This window comes from Sphaerodactylus townsendi, linkage group LG16 (assembly GCF_021028975.2).
Source record: "Sphaerodactylus townsendi isolate TG3544 linkage group LG16, MPM_Stown_v2.3, whole genome shotgun sequence".
Lineage (NCBI taxonomy): Eukaryota > Metazoa > Chordata > Lepidosauria > Squamata > Sphaerodactylidae > Sphaerodactylus > Sphaerodactylus townsendi.
In genome coordinates, this window is record NC_059440.1 from 11,548,951 (window position 1) to 11,576,856 (window position 27,906).

The 27,906-nt window shown below is 50.3% G+C and overlaps 1 protein-coding gene across 1 annotated transcript; it reads left to right on the plus strand.

Annotated features, from left to right (window-relative positions):
* The first annotated feature begins 33 nt into the window (after positions 1–33).
* PRPF8 (pre-mRNA processing factor 8) lies at positions 34–27,906 on the plus strand. The gene is made up of 42 exons (XM_048518598.1): positions 34–171; positions 2,657–2,771; positions 3,054–3,222; positions 4,469–4,633; positions 4,727–4,945; positions 5,081–5,293; positions 6,355–6,502; positions 7,169–7,196; positions 8,486–8,609; positions 8,693–8,882; positions 9,216–9,335; positions 9,468–9,602; positions 9,967–10,096; positions 11,056–11,252; positions 11,344–11,550; positions 11,827–11,990; positions 12,382–12,508; positions 12,725–12,917; positions 13,397–13,584; positions 14,029–14,267; positions 16,304–16,450; positions 16,543–16,753; positions 17,480–17,596; positions 17,691–17,938; positions 18,037–18,216; positions 18,876–19,011; positions 19,193–19,362; positions 19,473–19,602; positions 19,807–19,953; positions 20,284–20,444; positions 20,554–20,745; positions 21,869–22,106; positions 22,219–22,347; positions 22,489–22,602; positions 22,733–22,906; positions 23,949–24,142; positions 24,324–24,563; positions 24,666–24,807; positions 25,371–25,511; positions 26,676–26,815; positions 26,967–27,169; positions 27,525–27,906. Exons 2-42 carry the CDS (start codon positions 2,672–2,674, stop codon positions 27,677–27,679), a joined length of 6,765 nt encoding a protein of 2,254 aa, XP_048374555.1. The 5' UTR covers positions 34–171; positions 2,657–2,671; the 3' UTR covers positions 27,680–27,906.

The following is a 27,906-nucleotide window of genomic DNA, read 5'->3' on the forward strand; positions in this document are numbered from 1 at the left end:
GGCCAGTCCCTAGTCCTCTCCGCCAATCCGCATCCGGAAGCCCGCACTGGCGCAGTGCTGCCGATGTGCGTCTAGAGTGGTCGCGTTGCCGCCATTGGGGTTTCCCTTCGCTGGATGGCCGCGGCCTAAAGGCGAGCAGAGGCGGCTCCGGAGGCTCCAGCTGACGGGCAGGTACGGCTGGGAGACCGGATGAAGGCCTCCCGCCGAGGTCGAAGGCCCGAAGTTTGGCCTTTTCTCTTCGGTCTGTTCTAGGCCTCCGCCTCCTGGGCCCGCGACGCTGCTCGCTGGGTTCTAGGGCCGGGGGCGGAGGGCGAACGTGTGAACCAAACGAATGGCACCTTTTTGTGCCATCTTGTTATTAACTGGCTTTTAATGTTTATACTTTTGTATTGCTTTTTATCATTATCTCTCAATCTCTTCCCCTTCCCTCTCTCTCCTTCCCCTTGAGCCCCTTGGTGGGATAGAAATGTAAAATATAAATAAAGAATGGAAGCCATCAGTTACTTGGCTTGCCTGTATTTGTGGTTTGGAAGGTTGGGTGTCAGTCACCAGGTAGCAGGTTGTGGAAAGGGGAAACCAGAACTTGTTTATTGACATTACTTGTCGTCTGCTGTTCTCTCTGGGATTGAAAGTGGATTAGATCAAGGGGTCCTTATGTTGAGAATATCTCAATAGTGGGATGAGACGTCTAAACACAGGGCAGTCGGAACTGACTTGTAGAAATAGGGAAAGCAACTAGAGATGATGTGTAGCAGAAGTATTAAAATGACATGCCAAGAGAACGCAAAAATAGCATAGTGGGGCCGTATTTACAGAAACAAGTATGAGCTATGGTGCAGTGTAGTGATTAAGAGCAGGTGGACTGTAATCTACAGAACCGAGTTTCATCCCCAAGTCCTCCATAATTTTGCGCGTTTCCAGGTTCACACCCAGAGGTGGGATCCAACCAGTTCTCACCACTTCTCTAGAAGTGGTTACTAATTTTTTCTGAGTGCCGAGAAGGGGTTACTAAAGCACCCTCCCTGCCCAATAGGGACTGAAGGTGCGTGTGTGCGGCGGCGCCACTGTTTGAATCCCACCACCATCGGAACCTGTTATTAAAATTTTTGGATCCCACCACTGGTTGCACCTGCAGCAGGCCCTACTCAGATGGGTGAAGCTGTTATGGCAGATTTTAGAGGGAAAAGTGATCTCACAGATATGAGATACCAGAACCATGAAGGGCTTTGCATGTGATAACCAGTACCTTAAATCCAGTCTGGTAACTGACGAACTAGTGGAGTGAGTGCAGAATAGGAATAACATGCCCGGTTCCTGATAATAGCAAGCTGTGGCGTTCTGTACCAATTGAAGTGTCTCAGTCGATTTTGAAGGGAGTCCTATGTTGAGAATATCTCAATAGTTTAGTGTTTCCATGGTGTCGATTGAGGTGCCCAGATTGTCTGCATCAGGGTAAGGGACAGTCTTCTAAGCTAGCTTGAGTTGGAAAAGAAGGAACTATTTGCAGTTACTTTAATTTGATTCTCTGTCAGAAATCCAGTATAACTACAAAGCTCTTAGCTAAGTGAGCAAGGGTCACTTGAACCCTGTTGAAAGTGGGGAGCATAGTGCCTTTCATGACTACCCAACCTCCTCCACCTTCCCAACCTGCGTTATCTTTGTCTGTTCAGCATTTAGTTTCATTTTATTTACTCAAACAGCCCAATGGGGCAGACGAAGGAGCTTTCGGAACCAGTGTGGGGCCACACCGGCATGTTTGCCCAGCAAGCCAGTATAAGTAGCAATTACGCTGGCAGGGGAAGAAAACAGGAAGCCAGGCAGATGCTGCGGAGCTCTGCAGAGCCTAACCTGGAAAGGCCCACTACCTGAAGAGCTGCACTGGCCTAAACCTGAAGAGCTGCACCAGCCCAGCTTGGGGGGGGGGGAGTATTCCTGGGGGTGGTGCTGGGGTGTTCCTGAGGATGAAGCTGACTTGAGTCGACTTCCACCAGGTTTTTGAGCTGGGAATGCTCTGGTGCAGGCTTCCAACTTATGTCCGTTTTGACCTACGGAGGGGTTTCAGGTGGCCAGGGGTTTCCTAGTATTGTTACCTCCCCATGCCACCTGGAAGCCATCCCTTGGCACTGTCCTTGGCCACTGCAGCCCTCTGGATTGGGCTGTTAACCATTTAACCACATCTACCTGGACCTTTACCACATCACCAGGATATCTGGATAAATATAGCTGAGTGTCATCTGCATGTTGATGGCAGCCATCTCAAAACGACAAATGATTTGGCCTAATGACTTTATGCAGAATTTGAAGAGCATAGTGGTTAAGATTGTGCCCTGCAGAACCTGAAGGATAGGTCTCACCCTAATTATAACGGGTTTGTCTCTCGTAGGTTTTCCTCAGAGTTGGACTCTTGTGTGACATGTAACGTAATAAAATTGAGTTTACCCAGTAGTGCATACATCCTATAAAATTATTTTACGAGTGGAGTTATTTTGTTAAATACATGATGGTGTTTGTTGGTGTTCTTTGGTTTCAGACTCCCCCCTGTCCTAAAAAGGACAGTCCTTAAAAAAGGACTATGAGCATTGCTATGCTTTGATCTAAGTTACTGCCCTTGTATCTCTGTGGATTCTTAACTCTGGTGTCTGTTTTCTCTTCCCAGCTCTGTTCCTCTGCTATGGCAGGTGTGTTCCCATTCCGGGGGCCCTGCCCCCCGATGCCAGCTCCATTGACCCCACTCCCTGACTATATGTCTGAGGAAAAGCTCCAGGAGAAAGGTATGATCTAGCAATGGTGTGTTGAACTCGTCTTCCCTTTTTAGCATGCTAGATGTGTTAACCTGAGACTAATTGGGGGTTTGGAGGGTTGGTTATCCTCCTATGAACTCTGATTTAAGAGGACTGTCAACAGTAAAGCACCTAGTCTGTACGAACAAGGTCCCAGGTTCACCAGACATTGGGAAAGATCTTGAAGGGCTGTTATGAGTCAGATTGAACAGTGCTGAAGTAGGTGGATTTGTGTTTGTTAACAGTGGCACCTGGCATCTTGTCTCTTTTCAGCCCGCAAGTGGCAGCAACTACAGGCCAAGCGCTATGCGGAGAAAAGGAAGTTTGGCTTTGTGGATGCCCAGAAGGAAGACATGCCTCCTGAGCATGTGAGGAAGATCATCCGTGACCATGGTGACATGACCAACAGAAAATTCCGGCATGACAAGCGGGTTTATTTGGGGTGAGAAAGGGGGGATGTTGCATTACGTTGCATTGCCGGGGATGTATTTGGCATTGCTTATGTTGGGGCAGGATATCAGCTTGGCTGAGGGAGTTCAGACTGAAACTTGGCGTCTGAAAATTGCTACACGTGGGACTCAAGCTGAGAAGTAGATTCGGGTATCTGTTCAGTATGTAGGAGAACCCCTAACCTTGTGGAGGAATTGTATGTAGAACCCAGTAATAAGTACATGGCTTCTTTTATAAAAGATTTGAGTGGTAAGAAAGTAAGGTGTGAGTGTCCTAGAAATACGAAGGCCAGCAAAAGAAACAGAAGGGTGCGGTGGGGGAGCAAACACGTTATTGACCGTTGCAAACTCTTTTATCCTTGGTTATACCTTTGTCTGTTGTGTGTGGGGTTTCCAGAAAAAAAATTGTAATGTGAAAATTGGATTTTTGGCCCATGTTTTTAGGGAGAAAATGTTCAAATAATTATTTTAGATTGCTGGTGCGAGTCAGATCAAAGCATATGGCAGCGTTCGTAAAGCAGAGGGAGAATGCTTGCATCTCTTAGAACATACTGTTGCTCATCTAGAAACTTCTATGGGAGACTCGAAAGACTCTGGTTTGAAACTTCTGTATTAGAATTTATCAAGAGGTGTGATTCCGTCTCCTCCCCTTACTCTCAGTCAGCTGAATAATTGAGATTCCTCGCTTCTCCTGGGTGAGGCCTTCCATGCCTTCCATCTCCTTAGAGATTGATGCACTGGGCCTGGGCCGGGGTGGCAAGTGCCCTACCATCCCAAAATTCTCTGCCGTCCCCCAACTCCCCGCAAAATTTTCACCGGTCCCCTTGATGTTTCCATCACCCCCAGGGGGCAATACTTCCCGCTTTGGAAATCCCTCCTCTAAACCAAGGAATGTTGTTCTAGAATAAAATTAGCCTTTAAGGTGCCACAAGGTATGTTATTCAATGTATGCACATTTCAGTTTATGTTCTTAAAACGCTAAAATAGTTTGAGATCAGATAAACATAATATTGCATACGTTTCTGCTTTCTTCTGTGCTGTCCTGTTCCCCACTCAATTAACATCTCTTGATCAACAGTAAAATGTAGCGAGGAATTGACTCTGGAATTGAAGTGGCTTCACTACCAGTCTTGAAATTGAAAATCCTGGTAGTAGTATGTATTGTTTCAAGTGCAAAACTGTGATTGGCTAGTCTTTATCACTCACTGTAACAGATCCTCTTCCTTTCCCCCCTTCCAGTGCTCTGAAATACATGCCTCATGCAGTCCTGAAGCTTCTAGAGAACATGCCGATGCCCTGGGAACAGATCCGGGATGTGCCTGTCCTGTACCACATCACAGGCGCTATCTCCTTTGTGAATGAGATACCGTGGGTGATTGAGCCAGTGTACATTGCCCAGTGGGGGTAAGTGAGCTCTTCTGACTCTTGTGTGCCTGCAGCCTGGCCTCCACCCAGAAGGCAGGGAGCATGTTCTTGACGCCTGGCAATTCGTTCCAGGTCCATGTGGATCATGATGAGGCGAGAAAAGAGGGACCGCCGCCACTTCAAGCGCATGCGCTTTCCACCCTTTGACGACGAGGAGCCCCCGCTCGATTACGCTGACAACATTCTGGACGTGGAGCCTCTCGAGGCCATCCAGCTAGAACTGGACCCTGAGGAGGACGCCCCCGTCCTGGATTGGTTTTATGACCATCAGCCTCTGAGGGACAATCGCAAGTGAGTATCCTGTGATGGGGTTGCCGGTCGTAGAAGAGCCCCCAGGCCTCCGTGCTTTGAAAAAGTGGCCCAAACGGGGACCTGCATGTGGGTTAAGAAATACTGATGGATGGATCTTTGTCCCCGCTTCTGTAGGTATGTCAATGGTTCCACTTACCAACGCTGGCAGTTCACCCTTCCCATGATGTCCACACTCTACCGCCTGGCCAACCAACTCCTCACTGACCTTGTGGATGACAACTACTTCTACCTCTTTGACCTGAAGGCCTTCTTCACGTCTAAGGCACTCAACATGGCCATCCCGGGGGGCCCTAAGTTTGAGCCCCTGGTCCGAGACATTAACCTGCAGTAAGTGTTGTGCTTGCCTAAATCGGTCAGGCTGTTGCTTGTCAGAGCCTGGAAACTAAGCAGGGTCAGCCAGTACTGGGAGATTAAGCAGAGTCAGCCATACTCTCCTAAGGGAATTTGATTTGCGTGCTTCCCTCAATCTTGACTGAGTAAATATAGGAGGCAGAGGAGCATGGGGCAGTAAACATTGGCAGTGTGGTGTAGTGGTTAAGAGCAGGTGGATTCTAATCTGGAGAACTGGGTTTGATTCCCCACTCCTCCACCTGAGTGGCAGTGTGAACCAGATGTGTTTCCACACTCCTACTCATTCCTGCTGGGTGATCTTCAGCTAGTCACAGTTCTTCTGAACTTTCTCCACCCGACCTACCTCACAAGGTGACTGTTGTGGGGAGAGGAAGGGAAAGGAGCTTGTAAGATACCTTGAGTCTCCCTACAGGAGAGAAAGGTGGGGTATAAATCCAAACTCTCCTCCTCCTCTTCTTCTTCGTCGTCTTTGTAACGTGTTCCACATAATTCCTTCTGGTTTCCTTTCCTCACTGATGTGCTTTGCCTTCTTTCTGTGGCCAGGAAGCAGTGTAGTGTTCACCCACTTTTCTATGTTGGGATGAATTTCTCCTGGAAAAGGCTAGAGTGAGAGCCAGGTATGCTGTGCAGTTAGAATAAAGAACCAGGAGTAAGAAGTTTTAGGTGAGGACAGTCTTTTTCTCTTAAGTTGATTGCTAAAGATAAAATGAGCTCCTTGGTGGATAGGCAGACTGAATATGTGATATATAAGCTTCCTTGAGGTCAGCCCCTGGGGCTTTCCCTTCTAGTCTATCCCACTGAATGATCTTTTTCACTTTCTGATTCAGGGCAGAGATGAGGACAGGACAGTTCAATGTTTTCAACAAAATCATCATGCTTAAATCCAATCAGGGATGAGTATAGAGTAGCACCCTACCTAACAACCTTCCCCACCACGTTCACCTCACCTGGTAAGATATTGGGGGGGGGGGGGTGTGTGGCCAGGCTGGGCTAGTATAATGCAGGAGACAATTTGCCTGATGTCTTGTACTTTGCAGGTATCACACACCAAATGTGGTCTTTATCAAAACTGAGGATCCAGACCTGCCAGCTTTCTACTTTGACCCGCTCATCATTTATTTCACAGGACACTCTCCATTCATGGTGGGATATGGCATGCAGCAGCTAGATGAATCAGGGGTGCAGGTGGGAATGTGATTCTGCCACTAGGTCAACAAAATTACAATAGTAACCACCTTCTTGGTATACGCATGGTGCTGGGCCGCCTAAAATGGTGAAGGACTTTCCTGAATTTTAAGTCCTCTCCAGTAGCTGTGTACCATTCATGTGGAACATACTGCCCTTCAGTTGTGTTTTGGCAAATGTGGTTTAAACCAAGGAGAATGCAATAAAAATTCTCATTATTTGTGAGTTGCAGGCCTTACTATGTGAGGCCAGGGGGTAAGATCTCACAGATAGGCTGCAGAATCTTTCAAGTGCTTCATGGCCAGTATGTATGGTCAGAGCATGGAAATCCCATCCCTTAAGCTACCCATGACTCCTGCTGAGCTTGTGCATGGTTGTTACATTTCTGAAGTCTGTTGGCTAAGAATTTCCAAATGAGCTTTGTGCCTCCTGACTCACCTTCAGGCTGTCTTTGTTGGGAGGGGATATCGCTGATTTAGTGGGTGTACCATTGCAGAGCCAAGAACCTCTCCCTGACGACGATGAGGAATTTGAACTGCCAGAATTCTTGGAGCCCTTGGCATGGAGGACATCAACCCAGCTCTATACGGACAGCACAGCGTAGCAGCATTTGCCCTCTTGTGAGCTTCTCGACCCTTCAAGCCTGAATTCAGGCTGGGCCGGTAGAACTTTAGATCATCCCTCTCAGTCAAGATTTGATAAGGTCACTTCAGTTGGTTATCTTGCATATCAGCAGTGATGGTTTCTGAACTCTGATCTGGGTATGCATGTGTGTGGCATGATAGGTCTCTGCCTGGCATGCTTTAATACCTGATAAAAAGTCAGAAGATCTGGCACAGGTTGTGGGTGCCCAGGTGCTCTCTGGAGAGATGATAATTTCACTAGATATGTATGACCTGCTTTTCTGAGGACCTAAAGGCCCTTATTGCAAAGTTTGTCCATTTTATCCTTACACCACTGTGAGGTAGGTTAGGCTGTGAGAGTAGAAGAAGAGTTCGGATTTATGCCCCTCCCCCCTTTTCTCTCCTTTAAGAAGACTCAAGGCAGCTTACAAACTTCTTTCCCTTCCTCTCCCCACAACAGATACTATGTGACGTAGGTGGGACTGAGACAATTCTGGACAAACTAACAACAACTTAATAATCATAAGTAGTAAAAAAATACAAATATAAAAATACCAGATGGCGAAAATCAAATTCCATATCATGTCGCGAAGGTGGTCAGAAATATAGAGTCAAATATAAATGACCATTTGATGCAGAAGAATTACTTACACTCTGTATTTTACCTTTCCATACAAGATTTTAGCAGTTTCTCCACAACCTGTGAAACATTTTTTTATAATTTTTATTGTATAGAGTATTTATACATTTGTTACATTTAATATTTTTCTTCCATCTATACATTTTTTCCATTTTCTCCCCTCTCCCCCCTTCTCTCTATTAATTTTTTCATGCAAGCAGTAGGAGGTTCATTCTTCTTATTCTCTTATTCCATTGCTCTTCGTTAAATCCGGCTTCTTCAATCCATTTTTCAAACACTGTCCATATCTTCATAATATCTTCTATTTTTTCTTTCCATAAAATATTTTTGTCAGTCTCTCAAATATCTCTAGCTGTATTTGTTACCTGTGAAACATTTTTGTCTTCTCAAAATGATAGCTAGAGGGCATAGTTCACAGGTGTCAAACTCGTGGCCCTCCAGATGTTATGGACTACAGTTCCCACCATCCCCTGCTAGCATCATGCTGGCATCAAATGGTAATTTATATTTCACTCTATATTTCTGACCACCTTCACGACGTGATATGGAATTTGATTTTCGCCATCTGGTATTTTTATATTTGTATCTTTACCGCAAACATTAATACTCCTTCACTGAATTTCTTTTAAATGTCCAGAGTGCTAATTGCATTACTATATAGATCTCCTAAAGTTCCTGTTGGCTAGTGGTGTAGAAGTCTTATGCTTCACATCTTTGTTCTCAGGTACCGGGAGCATTGCCCTGCTGGTCAGCCTGTCAAAGTCCGAGTCTCCTACCAGAAACTGCTGAAATACTACGTCCTGAACGCCCTCAAGCATCGGCCCCCCAAGGCTCAGAAAAAGCGGTCAGTAATAATTTTCTTCCGTTGACTTGGTTTCCAGGGAGAAAGTCAACAACAGGGTGACCCTTCTGTCCTCTCGTTTTTAGGTATCTCTTCCGCTCCTTCAAGGCCACCAAGTTCTTCCAGTCGACCAAGCTGGACTGGGTGGAAGTGGGCCTTCAGGTCTGCCGCCAGGGCTACAACATGCTCAACTTGCTGATCCACCGCAAGAACCTCAACTATCTCCACCTGGACTACAACTTCAACCTGAAGCCTGTCAAGACTCTCACCACCAAGGTGGCTGCCAGGTTCCCACTCCTGGTGTGGTTGCAAAGCTAGTGTTAATCAGTGGCTTGATTCAGGGCAAGTTCAGTGTGTCGGCCATGTTAGAGTTCCTCATGAGCATCTCCATCCCTAAGGGGATCTTGAGGAGCTGTTGCTGGCCAGGGGAGACAGGTTGGGTGCAATCCGCACCTCATTCTCTTTGTAAAGGTGGAAGCGCTGCCCAGTTGCAAGAGCTTTTGCTTGTTTTAGTGGCCTCTGTAGCTTCCTTTGCAGGGCTGCCCCAAAGCAGGTTGTGTGGCGGCTGACGAATTCCCTCGTCACCTCGTGCCGTTTCTTCCCTTGCAGGAAAGGAAGAAGTCCCGGTTTGGCAACGCTTTCCACCTGTGTCGAGAAGTGCTGCGCCTGACCAAGCTGGTGGTGGACAGCCACGTCCAGTATCGATTAGGAAACGTGGATGCTTTCCAGGTGGGATGACAGCGGTGCTGGTGGGAACGAGGCTAGCAGAAACGGCAGCCCTCCGGATGCTCAAGTGGGATATACTACTTTCACTTTTTAACGCACTCTTCTTCTCCTCCCCCCTCCCCCCCCCAAAAAAAGCTGGCAGACGGTCTGCAGTATATCTTTGCCCACGTCGGGCAGCTGACGGGGATGTACAGATACAAGTATAAACTGATGAGGCAGATCCGGATGTGCAAAGACCTGAAGCACCTCATTTACTATCGTTTCAACACGGTGAGTCCGAAGCCTGGAGGGGTTTTGGGGCTTGAAGAGAGGTATCATCATTCCCCGCTACCAGAGGCGTAGCAAGGGAAAATGGTGCCCGGGGCAACATCTGCTCTGGGCGCCCACCTGCGCCTCACTTGCTGTAGCTGGCAGCAGCAGTCCCAAGCAGCCTGGCAGAACTGGGCCGAGGGGCGCCCAGTGGCTACCGTACCGGGTTGCGGGGGGAAGGAGAAGGGGTGTAGGGGCGATTTTCCACCCCCCCACATGACTGAATGGCAGCCCGCCCGGGGCATATGACCACACATGTCCCCGTGGAAGCTCCGCCTCTGCCCACTACCCTGTGGTTTCATTATGCTTCCCCTCTCTTTTTTAGGGACCTGTGGGGAAGGGCCCTGGCTGTGGCTTCTGGGCTGCCGGCTGGCGCGTGTGGCTGTTCTTTATGCGAGGCATCACCCCACTGCTGGAGCGTTGGCTGGGCAACCTGCTGGCCAGGCAGTTTGAAGGTGAGTGACAGGAAGAAGAAAGAAATTGTATTTATATCCCGCCCTCCCCCGCCAACCGGGCTAAGGGCAGCTTACACCAAAGATGGTAGTACATAATAATATAAATGTACAAGTAAGAATTAAAACCATAACGTAACAATCAAACCTCTTAAAATACAATTCTTACAATTGGTGCATATTCCAAAAAAATTTTGTGGAGAGAATCAGTGTCAGCAGCCACATAATGATGAAACCAGGAGCACTCCGGTATCACCAACTCTGGAGGGGGGAAGAGAGGGAGCCTAGCTTAAGATTCCCAATTGTCGCTGCCCTCAAGCCACATACCTGGCCCTGCGGGATTGGGCTAGATCCCGCAGGGCTCTTACATTCTTGGGGCCCTTCCGCACATGCAGAATAATGCACTTTCAGTCCACTTCCAGTGCACTTTGCAGCTGTGAGGAATAGCAAAATCCACTTGCAAACACTTGTGAAAGTGGATTGAAAGTGCATTCTGCATGTGCGAAAGGGGCCTCTGTTTGGAAAGGTTTGCCTGGCATAGTAGTCGTAATGCTCTGACATGAGGACCTCCCCTTGTTCAGCAAGCCTACCAGGTGATTGGGGACCAGCAAAAGGAGGGTTTTATCCAAAGGCAGCTAAGCGGGATTAGAATTAGATGAGCCCAGGCTTGGTTCAGTGAACCACGTCTTAATGTCCCTCCAGTAAAGCACATTGTCTTGATTGGCTAATACTTGAGGGACAGAATTGCTTCAGTGTCTCCTCTGAAGTCCTAGATGACTTGATGGGATTTCTCTGGACCTTCCCTTTTTAAGGAGGTATCCGAGGGTTCTTGCGACTCACTTCAGTACTATTTTTGCAAGCTGCGGTCAGCACGGGTGACCTGGCATAGTTGTTCGTCAGGGCATGAATCTTCCTTTCTGCAAAGGCCTCTAAGTACACCCCTCTTCTTGTCCTTCTCCCAGGCCGCCACTCAAAGGGTGTAGCCAAAACGGTCACTAAGCAGCGCGTGGAATCTCACTTCGACTTGGAGCTGCGTGCGGCTGTGATGCACGACATCCTGGACATGATGCCAGAGGGGATCAAGCAAAACAAGGCCCGGACCATCCTGCAGCATCTGAGCGAAGCCTGGCGCTGCTGGAAAGCCAATATCCCTTGGAAGGCAAGTGCTGTGCAAATCCCTCGCTGCCTCCCTCTCTCCTTATGCTACCACCTCCCCTCATCTGCCACCTCCATTTCTTTCCACCTGCCAGGTGCCTGGGCTTCCAACTCCCATTGAGAACATGATCTTGAGGTACGTGAAAGCCAAAGCCGACTGGTGGACCAACACGGCCCACTACAACCGGGAGCGTATCCGCCGGGGCGCCACTGTGGACAAGACAGTCTGCAAGAAGAACCTGGGGCGCTTGACCAGGCTGTACCTGAAAGCAGAGCAGGAACGGCAGCATAACTATCTGAAGGTGAAGCTTGTGGGGGGTTGTTTCCTTGTGGAAAGGTGGGGGCAGAGGCGTAGCTCCAAGGGGGCCGGGGGTGCGCAATGCACCAGGTGCGCGGCGCAGTGGAACCCAGCAAGGGTGTTCTGGGGGCATGGCAGGGCGTCCTGGGGCGGCACAGGGGCATGGCAGGGGCGGAGAATGCACTAGTGCACCGGGCGCTTTCCCTCCTTCCTACACCTCTGGGTGGAGGGTCTTGCCTAGGCCAGGGACAGCACACTCAGCGCTAACCTTGACTTGCAGGATGGCCCGTACATCACAGCAGAGGAGGCCGTGGCCGTCTACACCACCACTGTGCACTGGCTAGAGAGTCGCCGGTTTTCTCCCATCCCTTTCCCTCCACTGTCCTACAAGCACGACACCAAGCTGCTTATTTTGGCCCTGGAGCGGCTGAAAGAAGCCTACAGGTAAGTCAGCGACTGGACCCAGCCAGCAGGGGGAGACGCTGAGTTCTCTCTCCCAGAAACAGTTATTGGAACGTATTGTTGAAGGCTTTCACGGCCGGATTCAACTGGTTGTGGTGGGTTTTCCGGGCCGTGTGGCCGTGGTCTGGTGGATCTTGTTCCTACCTTTTCGCCTGTATCTGTGGCCGGCACCTTCTTTTCTCTGTGATACACCTCTGAAGATGCCAGCCACAGATGCAGGAACAAGATCTACCAGACCACGGCCACACAGCCCGGAAAACCCACCAGAACCAATGATAGGAACACTCCCTGATGGATTCTGGGATGCTCCTTTTCTGAGGGAGGAGAGCCCAAAGGGTACAAATGCAACTCTCCCAATTGTTATCCTCCCCAGTGTGAAGTCCCGTCTGAACCAGTCGCAGCGAGAGGAATTGGGCCTCATCGAACAGGCCTATGATAACCCCCACGAGGCCTTGTCCCGTATCAAACGACACCTGCTGACGCAGCGAGCCTTCAAGGAAGTGAGTTTTGTGTGTGCGTGTGCTGAGTTCATCCACTGCAGTCAGTCCTGGCTTATAAGAACCAGGGCTGCTGTTTGATTGATTTGCTCCTGTATTAGTTTTAATTATAAGCCATTTCTAGCAGGACTCTGAAGGTGTGACCCAGAAATATCCTGAAACAATAGGCACTCTTTGCTGGCTCCTGAATGTTTCCTTCTCTATGATCTCCTTGGCCAGGTGGGCATTGAGTTCATGGACCTTTACAGCCACCTGGTCCCAGTGTATGATGTGGAGCCTCTGGAGAAGATCACCGATGCTTACCTGGACCAGTACCTGTGGTACGAGGCGGACAAGAGGCGGCTGTTTCCGCCCTGGATCAAGCCGGCTGACACGGAGCCCCCTCCGTTGCTCGTGTACAAGTGGTGCCAGGGTGAGGCTGGGACACATTTGGAGGCGCTGTTTGATACTTTGCCTTGAATCATGGGAACTTGTTGCTCTTATATGAATAGAGCAGTCCCCCATGGCAGACACTTTGAGCAAGCAAAGCCATCTTCCTCCCAGGGAAGGGATTGTGAGGCTCTGGCCACCCAGCAGTCAATTTGTGACTTTTCTGGCAGTGTTAGTTGCTAGCTGCAGCATCTGCAGGCAAGTGGGTGAGACAGGCGCCTTCTTACCTGAGTGGCAGAGGCTTATCTGGTGAACCAGATGTGTTTCCAAATTCCCACATTCCTGCTGGGAGACCTTGGACTAGTCACGGTTCTTTGGAACTCTCTCAGCCCCACCTACCTCACAAGGTTGTTGTGGGGAGAGGAGGGGAAAGGAGTTTGTAAGCCACTTCGAGTTTCCTTATAGGAGAGAAAGGTGGGATATGAATCCAAACTCTTCTTATCTACCTGTCTGCTTTCCCAGGCATTAACAACCTGCAGGACGTGTGGGAGACTGGCGAAGGGGAGTGCAACGTCATGCTCGAGTCCCGTTTCGAGAAGATGTACGAGAAGATCGACTTGACGCTGCTTAACAGGTTGCTGCGCCTCATCGTTGACCACAACATTGCTGATTACATGACAGCCAAGAACAATGTGGTCATCAACTACAAGGTGCTTCTGTGGGCGCTGTGTTCATGTACCCTTTCAGGATAAAGATGGCAGGAGATTTGTGAATCCATCCGCCATTTCCTGCACTGTCTTTGTTCTAAAATGCTCCGTTGGGGTCCCAGTGCCTTGGGGACAGACCTAGGTAAACACTAGGACCCAAGCGGAGCATTCTGGAACAAAAACAGTCCAGGAAATAGGGGATGAAATCACAAGTCTCCTGTCACCTTTATCTAAAGCACATGTGTCAAACTCGCGGCCCTCCAGATGTTATGGACTACAGTTCCCATCATCCCCTGCCATCGTCATTCTGGCGGGGGATGATGGGAACTGTAGTCCATAACATCTGGAGGGCCGCGAGTTTGACACCTGTGATCTAAACTGGGTACAGCCAGGGGCTGGAGCACTCTATGGCAGGTACTGACGTGGTTAACTTCTCCCCCCACTCAGGACATGAACCACACCAACTCCTACGGCATCATCCGGGGGCTGCAGTTTGCCTCCTTCATTGTCCAGTACTACGGGCTGGTGATGGACCTGCTTGTGCTTGGCCTCCACCGGGCCAGCGAGATGGCCGGCCCCCCGCAGATGCCCAACGACTTCCTCAGCTTCCAGGATATCGCGACGGAAGTGGCCCACCCCATCCGCCTCTTCTGCAGATACATCGACCGCATCCACATATTCTTCAGGTGCTTCCAGGGTGGGGTATACGGCAGAGTTTACATGAAGTCCAGCAAAGGGGGGGAAAGGGGGAGCGAGCTGTGTTTCAGTAGGAGAGAATTGCCTGGAATGCTGAAGAACTCAGGTTCGGTCCTTAGCATCTCCAGTCAAAAGGGAAGTAGGTGATATGAAAGGACCTGTATTTGAAACCCTGGAGAGTTGCTCCCAGTCTGAGTATGTAGGCCTAACCTTAATGGGCAGTGGTCTGATTCAATAAAAGGTGGCTACATATACGCATACAGCATGGTGTGGTTAAGAGCAGGTGGATTCTAATCTGGAGAACCGGGTTTGATTCCCCAATCCTCCACCTGAGTGGCAGAGCCTTCCGTGGTGAACCAGATGTGTTTCCGCACTCCTACATTTCTGCTGGGTGACCTTGGGCTAGTCACAGTTCTCTTGGAACTATCTCAGCCCCATCTACCTCACAAGGTGTCTGTTGTGGGGAAAGGAGCTTGCAAGCTACCTTGAGTCTCCTTACAGGAGAGAAAGGTGGAGTATAAATCCAAAGTCGTCGTCTTCAAACTACAGTATGTTTAGAGCAGCAATAGGGCAGGCTCTCAAAGGCAGTTGTGTTGGTTCAGGTCAATAGTCTACCTGGTCCAGCATTGTGTTCTGTTTAGTGGCCAACCAGGTGCCCCTGGAAGGCTCCCAAGAAGGGCTCAGAAGCCAGAGCCCCTCTTCCTTTCTTGTCCCCTGCCCCGGTGTTCAGAGGGTTACTGTCTTTGAACGTGGAGTCCTCTTGTTCATCACGGCTAACAGCCGTGAGGGGATTTCTCCTTCAAGAACTTGTACAATGCATTTTAAAGGCCAGTTGAACCAGTGGGCCAATACTGTATACAGTGGCAGTGAGTTCCATGAGTTAACTACTTGGACTGAAACCCTTCCTTTTCTCTGTTCTTTGGCAGCCTGTGAGTTCTAATATCAGATGAGGGATTAAAGGCTTCTCTGGAAGGAATGATAGCCTAGACAAGTGATGGTGAACCTTTTCAAGACCAAGTGCCCACATTGCAACCCCAAACCCGCTTATTTATCGCGAAGTGCCAACACGGCAATTTAACCTGAATACTGAGGTTTTAGTTTAGAAATAAACAGTTGGCTCCGAGGCGTGCGTTACTCGGGAGTAAGCTTGGTGTTAGTCGGTGGCTTGGCTTTGAAGCAACCATGCAACTCTTCCAATGGGTGAATCACGACTCTAGGAGGGTTTACTCAGAAGCAAGCCCCATTGCCAGCAACCAAGCTTACTCCCAGGTAAAGGATCGCGCTTTAGTTCTTTGCATGAAAATCAGTGGGGTTTAACAGTGCTTAACAGGGTTACCTACAGTGCTTCCCCAAAATTAAGTCTTAGGTTTAATGCTAATAATCGAGCCCAGTGGCCCAGGCCAGCCTAGATGTGTGTGGGGGAGGGACTCTGTTTGCACGTGTCCACAAAGAGGGCTCTGAGTGCCATCTCTGGCACCCGTGCCATAGGTTCGCCACCACTGGCCTAGACTTGGAAGCCAGACTATGATGTTCTGGGTGTCCAGAGACAGCTCCTCTGTCCCCTCCTGGGATCCAGCTTGCCAGAAGTAGGGAATGCATGGGCTTCTGAGAGCTTCTTAAATTTCTGCAGCCAGCAGCCAAAGATGGGAAGGTGCAGTCTCACTCTTCTCCCAGTCAAGGGAGTGAACCATGGGATGCTTCACGAGTGTTATGGTAGGGAGGGGGGAAACGGTCAACTAGGCAAGGTTATCCCAGCCTGAGTGATGTGAATGACTAGAATTTTGTTAGATAGTCCATAATTCCCCATCAGTTTTTTCTGTCAGCATGGCCACCGGGCTTTGCTGGTAGGGGCTGATGGGAATTGTAGTTCCTGAACATCTGGAGAGCCGCAGGTTCCCTACCCCTGATCTAGACCTTCACCTGGCCCGCCCACCTGCCCACCCCTTTAGCTCGGCCCTCATCAGGCTGATCCCAGACACTTGGCACAGACTTTCAGACTCGAGGTGTTCCGTTTTCCGCCCTTCAGGTTCACAGCAGACGAGGCGAGGGACCTGATCCAGCGCTACCTCACAGAGCACCCGGACCCCAACAACGAGAACATCGTGGGCTACAACAACAAGAAGTGCTGGCCCAGGGATGCTCGCATGCGCCTCATGAAGCACGACGTCAACCTGTGAGTGGGGAGGCTGGGAGGATATTTCATGGTTGGCTTCCAAGCCAGGTGTGACTAACTCTTCTCCCCCCCGGCCCCCCCTTCCTGTGTAGTGGTCGTGCCGTGTTTTGGGACATCAAGAACCGGCTGCCCCGCTCGGTCACCACAGTCCAGTGGGAGAACAGCTTCGTGTCGGTGTACAGCAAGGATAACCCCAACCTGCTGTTCAACATGTGCGGCTTCGAATGCCGGATCCTCCCCAAGTGCCGCACCAGTTACGAAGAGTTCACCCATAAAGACGGGGTGTGGAACCTGCAGAACGAGGTGAGGAAAGAGGGCAGGCAATCGCCACTGCCAGCCTGGGAGAGAACCAGCCTCCTATTAGGTTGGGGTAGGTGCCCAATAGTCAGTCTTACATGCATGTTCACCTTAATGACTCCTGGCACACCCGTACCTGTATACTTAAATTCACCAAAACTTTTAAGAAGAAGATTTTGGGTTTATACTCCACCTTTCTCTCCTGTAAGGAGACTCAAGGTGGCTTACAGGCTCCTTTCTTTCCCCACAACAGACACCTTGTGAGGTAGGTGGGGCTGAGAGAGTTCCAAAGAACTGTGACTAGCCCAAGGACACCCAGCAGGAATGTAGGAGAGCGGAAACACATCTGGTTCACCAGATAAGCCTCTGCCACTCAGGTGGAGGAGTGGGGGAATCAGACCCAGTTCTGCAGATTAGAATCCACCTGCTCTTAACCACTACACCATGTTGGCTCTCAGTGAGAGTCTAAATTATTCAACTTTTATAACTCAAGAATTGCCCAAGCATGGGCTTGCAAAACATTGTGAGAAAACAATTATCATAGGTGTCAAACTCGCGGCCCTCCAGATGTTATGGACTACAGTTCCCATCACCCCCTGCCAGCATCATGCTGGCAGGGGATGATGGGAACTGTAGTCCATAGCATCTGGAGGGCCGCGAGTTTGACACCTATGAATTAATTAGTCCCATGAGAGCCATTCAACTGACTTGGCCTGACCTTTATTGTCACAGGTGACCAAAGAGCGCACAGCTCAGTGCTTCTTAAGAGTGGATGATGAATCCATGCAGCGTTTCCACAACAGGGTCAGGCAGATCCTTATGGCTTCGGGATCCACTACCTTCACCAAGGTAAGTAGAGGAGAAGTCTTGGTCTCTGGTCAAGGCTGGTTGTGGGTTGCCCTGGTGGAAAGGCTGAGCCCTTGACCTCCAATCCCTCTTGCAGATCGTGAATAAGTGGAACACGGCCTTGATTGGCCTGATGACCTACTTCCGGGAGGCTGTGGTGAATACGCAGGAACTGCTGGACCTGCTGGTAAAGTGCGAGAACAAAATCCAGACCCGGATCAAGATCGGCCTGAACTCCAAAATGCCCAGCCGCTTCCCACCGGTAGTCTTCTACACACCAAAAGAGTTGGGAGGCCTGGGCATGCTGTCCATGGGCCATGTTCTCATCCCCCAGTCTGATCTCAGGTAAGTTCAGCTCCAGCCCAGAGCTTATATCACTTAGCTCAGTCTTCCTGGTTCATATTGCCCCATCACACTGCTTTCCTATGTTTTCTCCTCCACAGGTGGTCCAAACAGACAGATGTGGGCATTACTCATTTCCGGTCAGGGATGAGCCACGAGGAGGACCAGCTGATCCCCAACTTGTACCGCTACATCCAGCCATGGGAGAGCGAGTTCATTGATTCCCAACGGGTGTGGGCAGAATACGCGTTAAAGCGGCAGGAGGCCATTGCCCAGAACAGGTGTGTTGGATGCAGGCATGAGAGCCATCGTGGTGTAGTTAAGAGCAGGTGGATTCTAATGTGGAGAACCTGGTTTGATTCTCCACTCCTCCACCTGAGTGGCAGAGGCTTATCTGGTGAACCAGATGTGTTTCCACACTCCTACATCCCTGTTGGGTGATTGACCAATCACAGTTCTTTGGAACTCTCTGAGCCCCACCTACTTCACCCAGATGTCTGTTGTGGGGAGAGGAAGGGAAAAGGAGTTTGTAGGCCACCTTGAGTCTCCTTACAGGAGAGAAAGGTGGGGTATAAATCCAAACTCTTCTTCTGTCCCCACCCCACTGATTTCTGTCCCCACCCCACCCCACCCCACTGTCCCCACCCCAGACCTGATTCAGACCTGAGGCACAGCTCCTTCCTTGAAAAGTGGCTTTGTTGCTGCAGTCTATTTATGGGCAACAATCACCTGTCGACCCTGCCAGCCATCTTGCACTTTGGGTGGCTAAAGCGAGATTCTCCCTTGCGGGAACTCAGTTGCCTGGAGCTGGAAAATGTTTTGGCAAGAAGACGACCATGCTTTGAATGTGTGTTCCTGCATTGCCGAGGGTTGGACTTGACGGCCCTTGGGGTCTCTTCCAACTCTGTGACTCTATGTATCTGTCTGACTTCCTTGCTAGGCGCCTGACTTTGGAGGATTTGGAAGACTCCTGGGACAGGGGCATCCCTCGTATCAACACCCTCTTTCAGAAAGACCGGCACACCCTTGCTTACGACAAGGGTTGGAGGGTCCGGACAGACTTTAAACAGTACCAGGTATGAGTTGCGGAAACGGGGCAGGGATTTGCAAGCATCCTTTCCTCTTACTTAAGCGGGCCAGTGATTTGCTCTCCACTGCACACCCGAAGCCTTTGATTGGTCTGTTAGGTCTCTGCTTCCCTCCAGGCGTCTGTTCCCCTACCTCTAATGTTGTCTGCCCCTGTTGTCTGACATCCAGGTGCTGAAGCAGAATCCTTTCTGGTGGACTCACCAGCGGCACGACGGGAAGCTGTGGAACCTGAACAATTACCGCACAGACATGATCCAAGCGCTCGGTGGCGTGGAGGGTATCCTGGAGCACACGCTCTTCAAAGGGACCTATTTCCCGACCTGGGAGGGTCTCTTCTGGTAAGAAGACTGTGGCGCGTTGGACTGTGGTACCCCCTTCTTGAGGATTGGCTCAAGGAGGGGGCACCTGATTCAGACCTGATTGGCTCTCTCTTTGTGTCCCCTTGCAGGGAAAAGGCCAGTGGGTTCGAGGAATCCATGAAATGGAAGAAGCTGACCAATGCCCAACGCTCTGGCCTGAACCAGATCCCTAACAGGAGGTTCACTCTCTGGTGGTCGCCCACCATCAACAGGGCCAATGTGAGTCATCTGCTCTTCTGGCTTAACTGACAGTGAATTCCATCCAACCCTTTGACCTTTCCCATCCCCAGAGCTGTGGGAGGAACCCTGTGAGAGAATGACATCGTTGCAACGTCACATGTGTCCTTTTTAACATGAAGAGTGTTTTTACCCCTAAAACGGCCACTGTGGTCTGCCAGGTCTGATCCCATCTTCCTTTGGCAGGTATACGTGGGCTTCCAGGTGCAGCTGGACTTAACAGGCATCTTCATGCACGGCAAGATTCCCACTCTGAAGATCTCCCTTATCCAGATCTTCCGAGCCCATTTGTGGCAGAAGATCCATGAGAGCATTGTCATGGATCTGTGTCAGGTGAGGAGGAGGGGAACCAGAGCCGAGTGAGGTGGAGTTACCAGGTAGCAAGCCTACAAAAATCAGGTCGTCTCTCCTGGTTCCAGGCACGTGCCCCATCTGGCACCTTCTGTGAGCTCATGAGTGTGGTGGAGTCTCCTTCTTTGGAGGTTTCAAAAGAGAGGCTAGATGGCCATCTGTCGGGATTGCTTTGATTGTGTGTTCCTGCATGGCAGGGGGTTGGTCTTGATGGCCCTTGTGGCCTCTTCCATGATCCTATTAGTCCAAGAGCCCTGTTTGCCTTATTGCTCTCCCTTCCTCCCTCACTGAAATGGTTCTGTGTGCTGGCAGGTGTTTGACCAGGAACTGGACGCCCTGGAGATCGAGACAGTGCAGAAGGAGACGATCCACCCCAGGAAGTCCTACAAGATGAACTCGTCCTGCGCGGACATACTCCTCTTTGCCTCGTACAAGTGGAACGTGTCCCGACCATCGCTGCTGGCAGACTCCAAGTAAGCGCTGTGGTTCCTTGGCTCCTCCAGCAGCAGTGGAGCCCCAGCCCTGCTAGGAACCAGGAGGACGGCTGCCTCCTGAGCATTACTTTCTTTCCTTCCTCCGCAGGGACATGATGGACAGCACCACCACGCAGAAGTACTGGATCGACATCCAGCTACGCTGGGGCGATTACGACTCTCACGACATCGAGCGCTACGCTCGGGCCAAGTTCCTGGACTACACCACAGACAACATGAGCATCTACCCGTCCCCCACGGGGGTCCTGATTGCCATTGATCTGGCCTACAACCTGCACAGGTGGGTGAGAGCAGCAGCTGGGAAGTGGCTGTCGTTCGAGGGCACGGCGGGTGACTTGTTCTTCTGGCTGCCGCTGCTGTAGGCTGGGCATTCTAGTGGAATCTTAAGGCTTTTGTGGGCTTTAGTATACTGCTTGGGAGCCAGCATCGTGCAGTGGTTATGAGTTGGCAGGCTCTAATCTGGAGAATTGGGTTCGATTCCCCACTCCTTCACATGAAGAAGAGGAGGAGTTTGGATTTATACCCCCCCCCCCTTTCTCACATGTAAGAAGAGTTTGGATTTACATCCCCCCTTTCTCTCCTGTAGGAGACTCAAAGGAGCTTACAATCTCCTTGCCCTTCCCCCCTCACAACAAACACCCTGTGAGGTGGGTGGGGCTGAGAGAGCTCCAAAAAGCTGTGACTAGCCCAAGGTCACCCAGCTGGCGTGTGTGGGAGTGCACAGGCCAATCTGAAGCTTCTCTCTTCTGCTTCTCTCCTGTAAGGAGACTCAAAGGGACTTACAATCTCATTTCCCTTCCCTCCCCCCCACAACAAACACCCTGTGAGGTGGATGGGGCTGAGACAGCTCCAAAGAGCTGTGACTAGCCCAAGGTCACCCAGCTGGCATGTGTTGGAGTGCACAAGCTAATGTAATTCCCCAGATAAGCCTCCACAGCTCAAGCGGCAGAGCGGGGAATCAAACCCAGTTCTCCAGATTAGAGTGCACCTGCTCTTAACCACTGTGTCACTGCTTCTCTTGCTGGGTGATCCTAGACTAGTCACAGGTCTCTCAGAACTTCAGCCCACATGGAGGCAAAGCAACAGCTAGCCACCTCCCAACACCTCCTGCCTAGAAAACCCCACGAGGTTGCCATAAGTCAGCTGTGACCTGTTGGCACCACGCATACACGCTGTTTGGTTCCTAATTTGATCTGGTAGCCATCAAAATTAGGTATCGCTATAAAGAATGCAAAGGCAGGAACATTTGCATCTTCCTGTTTTGGAAAATGCTGCTGCCTTTGCCATACAACTTGTATTTTGGGTCAATAGCCCAGTGGTGTCTGGGTGTCAGCAGCTGGAGGGGAGGAACCTGCTTTTGATCTCGGTGGCTGATGTGTCTTTCTCTGTCCCCTCTTTTCCAGTGCTTATGGAAATTGGTTTCCTGGGAGCAAGCCTCTGATCCAGCAGGCCATGGCCAAGATCATGAAAGCAAACCCTGCTCTCTACGTGCTGCGGGAGCGGATCCGTAAAGGCCTCCAGCTTTACTCTTCGGAGCCTACCGAGCCCTACCTGTCCTCTCAGAACTACGGGGAGCTTTTCTCCAACCAAATCATCTGGTTTGTGGACGACACCAACGTGTACAGGGTCACCATTCACAAGGTGAGAGACAAGACATCCGGTGGGTCGGGGGCAGAGTTTCTCTGTGTCTTTTTCTAGTGGCCGTGTGTATGGCAGCCCATGTGCTACACTCTGACAAAGGTTTTCCTTGTAGACATTCGAAGGGAACTTGACGACAAAGCCCATCAACGGGGCCATCTTTATCTTCAATCCCCGCACGGGACAGCTCTTCCTGAAGATCATCCATACCTCTGTGTGGGCAGGACAGAAGCGATTGGGCCAGGTGAGGATGGGAGGGAGGCGGAGTCTGCCTCTGATTTGGAGGAGGCGGGAGTTCAGCTGCAGTGCCTTGAGCCTGAAAGTTGTGGCAGACCGGGCGGATCTCTGCACCGCGCCCTCACTTAGAATCTCTTTCCTCTGCTAGCTGGCCAAGTGGAAGACAGCTGAGGAAGTGGCGGCCTTGATCCGGTCCCTGCCTGTGGAGGAGCAGCCGAAACAGATCATCGTAACCCGGAAGGGCATGTTGGACCCACTGGAGGTAGGCAGGCGAGAGCGGGAGGCTTTCTTCCGGCTGGCGCCCAGGAAGAAGCAGAGGAGCTGAATTCAGTGGTGACTGGTGGGTGTTAATTCTCTCTTCTCCGGGCCTCCTTTTGTTCTCTCTCCTCCAGGTGCACTTGCTGGATTTCCCCAACATCGTGATCAAAGGCTCCGAGCTGCAGCTGCCCTTCCAAGCCTGTCTGAAAGTGGAGAAGTTCGGAGACCTCATCCTGAAGGCTACAGAACCCCAGATGGTTCTCTTCAACCTCTACGATGACTGGCTGAAGACCATTTCCTCCTACACGGTAAGGATGCCGGTGTAGTGCGGTCAGGCAGGCCTCGGCCCAACTAAACCAGTTTTCATTCCATTCTGAGCACTTGTTGCAAGTGTGAACCCAGAATGTGTCCCCAGGTGAGAATCCTGGACTGCCTGCGCCTGGGCTCATTGTCCTGTAAGCACAAGAAGAGGAGGAGTTTGGATTTTAAAAACCCCTTTCTCTCCTGTAAGGAGACTCAAAGGAGTGTACAGTCTCATTTTCCTCCCCCCCCCCCCACCTTACAACAAACACCCTGGGAGGTGGGTGGGGCTGAGAGAGCTCCGAAGAACTGATTCGTCAGGAATGCTCAGATACCAGGGACTCATCAGTCTCTACCAGCATGGCTAATTGGCCATGCTGACAGAGGCTGATGGGAATTGTAGTTCCTGAAATTCGAGAACCCAGGTTCCTACCCTGACTCGCCCAAGGTCACCCACCTGGCATGTGTTGGAGTGCACAAGCTAATCTGGGTCACCAGATAAACCTCCACAGCCGGGTCTCCAGATTAGAGTGCACCTGCTCTTAACCACTACGCCACTGCTGCTCTGGTTGTCCTCAAGCAGAGCTGGGGCTTTTTCGGCCCTGGCCCCAGCTAGGTGGAATTCTCTGTAGAGTGAGACCCAGGCCCTGTGACACTAAGTTAAATTCCGCACGTCCTGTATGTCAGAAATGTTCTACTAGGACAATGGTTGAGGACAGTGATGGTTGAACATTAGTTGTCCTCCCCTGCTGGACCCCCCCTTCCCCAATATTTATGCCCCATGTTGTTTGGCTCGGTCCCTTCTATTCACCCATACGATAAGGGGATTTATTATTTTGGAACTATCTATCATGATTAAAATTCAATGGTTTTTAGGCATGTTTTGAAACCTATCTGACATAAATGTTTGTATAACTCTTGGATTGTTAGCTGCCCTGAGATCGACCTCTGACAGGAAAGGGTGGGTTATAAATTGAATAAAATAAATAATTTTTTTAAAAAGAGCATCCTGCTCTAGCAACCTCTGCCTGCCTTGCCCCTTGCCTCCAGGCGTTCTCCCGTCTGATCCTCATCCTTCGTGCGCTGCATGTGAACAACGACCGAGCGAAGGTCATCTTGAAGCCAGACAAGACCACCATCACGGAACCTCACCATATCTGGCCCACCCTAACGGACGAAGAGTGGATTAAAGTGGAGGTGCAGCTGAAAGACCTGATCCTGGCAGACTACGGCAAGAAAAACAAGTAGGCACCACCTCTTGGTTCGCGGGGAATGAAGTCCCAGGATGTAATGACTTCTGTTCCTGATCAGGACACAAATTGGGATGGGGGCCTCAAAAACACTTGAAGTATTCTGCTCCTCTTCTTTCTCTTGGCTGTAATTGCTGCCGTTTGCCCTGTCTCACTTTCTCTCGTTTTCTGCCAGTGTGAACGTGGCTTCCCTAACACAGTCCGAGATCCGAGATATTATTCTGGGCATGGAGATCTCGGCTCCCTCGCAGCAGCGGCAACAGATCGCCGAGATCGAGAAGCAGACCAAGGAGCAGTCGCAGCTGACGGCCACCCAGACACGAACTGTGAATAAACACGGCGATGAGATCATCACGTCCACCACCAGCAACTATGAGACACAGACCTTCTCCTCAAAGACAGAGTGGCGCGTCAGGTGGATAGCAGAGCGCTCGCCGTGGACTTGATGGGGTCAGCTTTTTTAAGGCAGTTTTGTCCTGAAGCACTCGAGAACCCTCTGTTTGTTTCTCTCCCACAGGGCCATTTCTGCAGCCAATCTCCACTTACGGACAAACCACATCTACGTCTCGTCTGATGATATCAAGGAGACCGGCTACACCTACATCCTCCCCAAGAACGTTCTGAAAAAATTCATCTGTATTTCAGACCTGCGTGCACAGGTGCGTCTGCTGCTAGTATTGTGGGTAAGGGGTGAAGATAAAAGGAGGTGGTTCCTATCTTGGGTGATATTTGGGCTGCAGTTTTCCCCATTAATGCTCATTGTAGAAAAATTGGGGGGCATCTCCCTCCCATCTCCCCTTCCTGCTTCTGCAGCCATCTGGCCATGTAAACGCTTCTAACCTTGTGGCCCAATGAAATAATTTTGGGGTACTGCTTTCACCTGTATAGTTCTTTATTTTATTTATATTTTTGTACTTAAATCCTCCCCCATTGCTTGGGTGGGACTTTGAGCGGCCAACAACAGCCATTAAAAACAATATAACATAAAATCCCAGTATATAATTTACAGCTAATCAACGGTCAATAAATATCCCGCTGTTATCAGCCCATAACCATGCACTTAAAAAATCATTGTGGCTTTGTTATATTTTTTATAAAATGTTGCCACAATAAGGAATAAACCTTGGTCCTTCTCCTAGCTCCCTGTTTTCACAAAGTCCAGCTCGGTGGTTTTGGGTCACCTGGATTGGTGGCGGCTGAAAGCAGGGTGTCTGTTTTTCAGATTGCAGGATACCTGTATGGAGTGAGCCCCCCTGACAACCCCCAGGTGAAGGAGATCCGGTGCATTGTGATGGTGCCTCAGTGGGGAACTCATCAGACTGTTCATCTTCCTGGCCAGCTGCCCCAGCACGAGTATCTCAAGGTGAGTCTGACTGAGACATCTGAAATGTAGCAAGAGAGGTAGTCATTGCAGACTGGGGGGCTGTTTACTGTATTGGGCTTTTTATGTCCTGTATCTAGAAGAGGTTGCGTGTGTTTTTGCCACTTTGCCTCAGTGCTGCCCTCTGTGGACCGTTCACAGCCCCTTACCCGCAGGCAGTGGACCAAAACTCCTGTGGATTCACAGCCTTGGTCTCTGTGGGGTGCCAGCTCTCAACTTACCTCTTCACTTCCATCCTGGCAAGCTTTCCTTCCTTCTTGGCGGTATTTGTGGGTCTGAAGTTGTTACAAATCATATCGTGGTCCCCATGATTTTTGTGCTTTTATCCCTTCAGCAGTGTCTCCAGTAAAAGCGGCAACAGGACAGAGACACATAAGGCTCTAGAAAGGCGTGGTAGGGTTTTCCCTCCACGAGGAATTGCCTGATGGCCTCAACGCCAGCCAGTGTAGAAACAGAGCAATATATGTAATAACAAAACTGATAAAACTTTGCAGGAAGAGTTACTGTTGCCTTCCCTAGGAGTAAGGAAGAGGGATCCCTTGCTACTGTAGGCTCATATCAGGCTGGCGTGACTCAGGTTCTATAAAGATTTGCAAGCCATGAAGCTGCGGAACCAGTTTAGTCAGGTGGTATTCGTGTGCTGTTACCCTAACTCTGTTTGCGTTCTCCTGTGGGTCTGAAATTCTTTCCCGTTCCCCTTTGTTCTTAAGAACAGTTGCGTATAATTTCCCTCCTCCTTCCATGTGTACTTTGGTTTTTGCTGAAGAGAGCCTTTGTCACCTCCAAATTGCTTGGGGAAGGGGACTGGGTTGTATGCCTGCCAGCTCTTAATTGAGCCAATTTGCCAACTCTTAATTGAGCCAGTTTGTGTGTTTGGCTGGATGAGGAGGTGTACGTGCGTGACCCGGAGAGGCAGAAGTGGGCCTGTCAGAGTCTGCTGAATATCTGCATTTGACAGGCGTAGTGGCAGCCGAGAGAGTGAGTGTTACTGTGTCAGAGCGAGAAATGGTCAGATGGCTTCAGGGAGGCTGGGGAGGAGTGGTCCTCCATCTCTGGTTTTCTCTCATTGTTTCCCTGAACCACAGCAGCAGAGCTACTTCAAGGAGTAGGCTAATCCTCTCCTCTCCCCCCCTGCTTCCAATTTAGGAAATGGAGCCCCTGGGATGGATTCATACACAGCCCAATGAGTCTCCTCAGCTCTCCCCGCAAGACGTCACAACTCATGCCAAAGTCATGGCTGAGAATCCCTCGTGGGATGGAGAAAAGACCATCATTATTACCTGCAGGTGAGTTGAGAGGGAAGAATAGATTGCATCTAGGATCACAGAGACTGTGACATGCCTGCCACCTGGTTCCAGAATTGCAGGGGCTCAGCCTTTAGGTGTGCACTTCTGTGTTCATTGTAATTTCCTCCCTCTCTCCCCCCCCGCCTTTCAGTTTCACCCCTGGCTCCTGCACGTTGACGGCCTACAAGCTGACACCCAGTGGCTACGAGTGGGGCAGGCAGAACACAGACAAGGGAAACAACCCAAAAGGCTACCTGCCCTCCCACTACGAACGGGTCCAGATGCTCCTCTCGGACCGTTTCCTGGGCTTCTTCATGGTGCCAGCCCAGGGCTCCTGGAACTACAACTTCATGGGTGAGTTGGGTGGGGGAAAGGATTGTTTTCTAGATGTAAAGCCCTTTGTTGTGGTGCACGTACGTCAGTTTGCAAGGTCTCCCTAGTCCAAATTCCTGGGTCTTGAGCAGCTTCTGGGAGGATTACTGTACTTATTCTGTGGGGCTTATGTTTGGCTGCACTGTTACTTCCTGCCAAGCAGAATGGAAAGTCTTCCCAGCAAGAAAAGGGGTTCTGTGAGACTCCTTCCTGCTGAATGTCAATGCCAGTCGGGCCTCAGCTTCTTAACCCCCTTCGGGCCTTACCAGTAACTTCCTGCAAAGAATGTCATAATTGTATAGGGGTGTGATGTTGATCTCCTCCTGCTTTCTCCCAGGTGTCCGTCACGACCCTAACATGAAGTACGAGCTGCAGTTGGCAAACCCGAAAGAATTCTACCACGAAGTCCACCGCCCGTCACACTTCCTCAACTTTGCCCTTCTCCAGGAGGGAGAGGTATACTCTGCGGATCGAGAAGACCTCTATTCGTAAGATCAGGCTGGCTGCCTCAATGGCAACCATAGAGGACGGTTTGACTTTCAGCAGCCTGGTTTATCCTGCCTGCCCCGAGGAGTTCCTGAACAGCCCCCCCCTTTCCTTGTTAGTCTTCTACCTTTAGGTATATCAAGGAATTTGGCAAACATTTCAGTGTGTTGAATATGTGTGTGTGATCTGTGCGTAGTTTCACCAAATGTTTAATAAAGTTTTTATAAATGGGA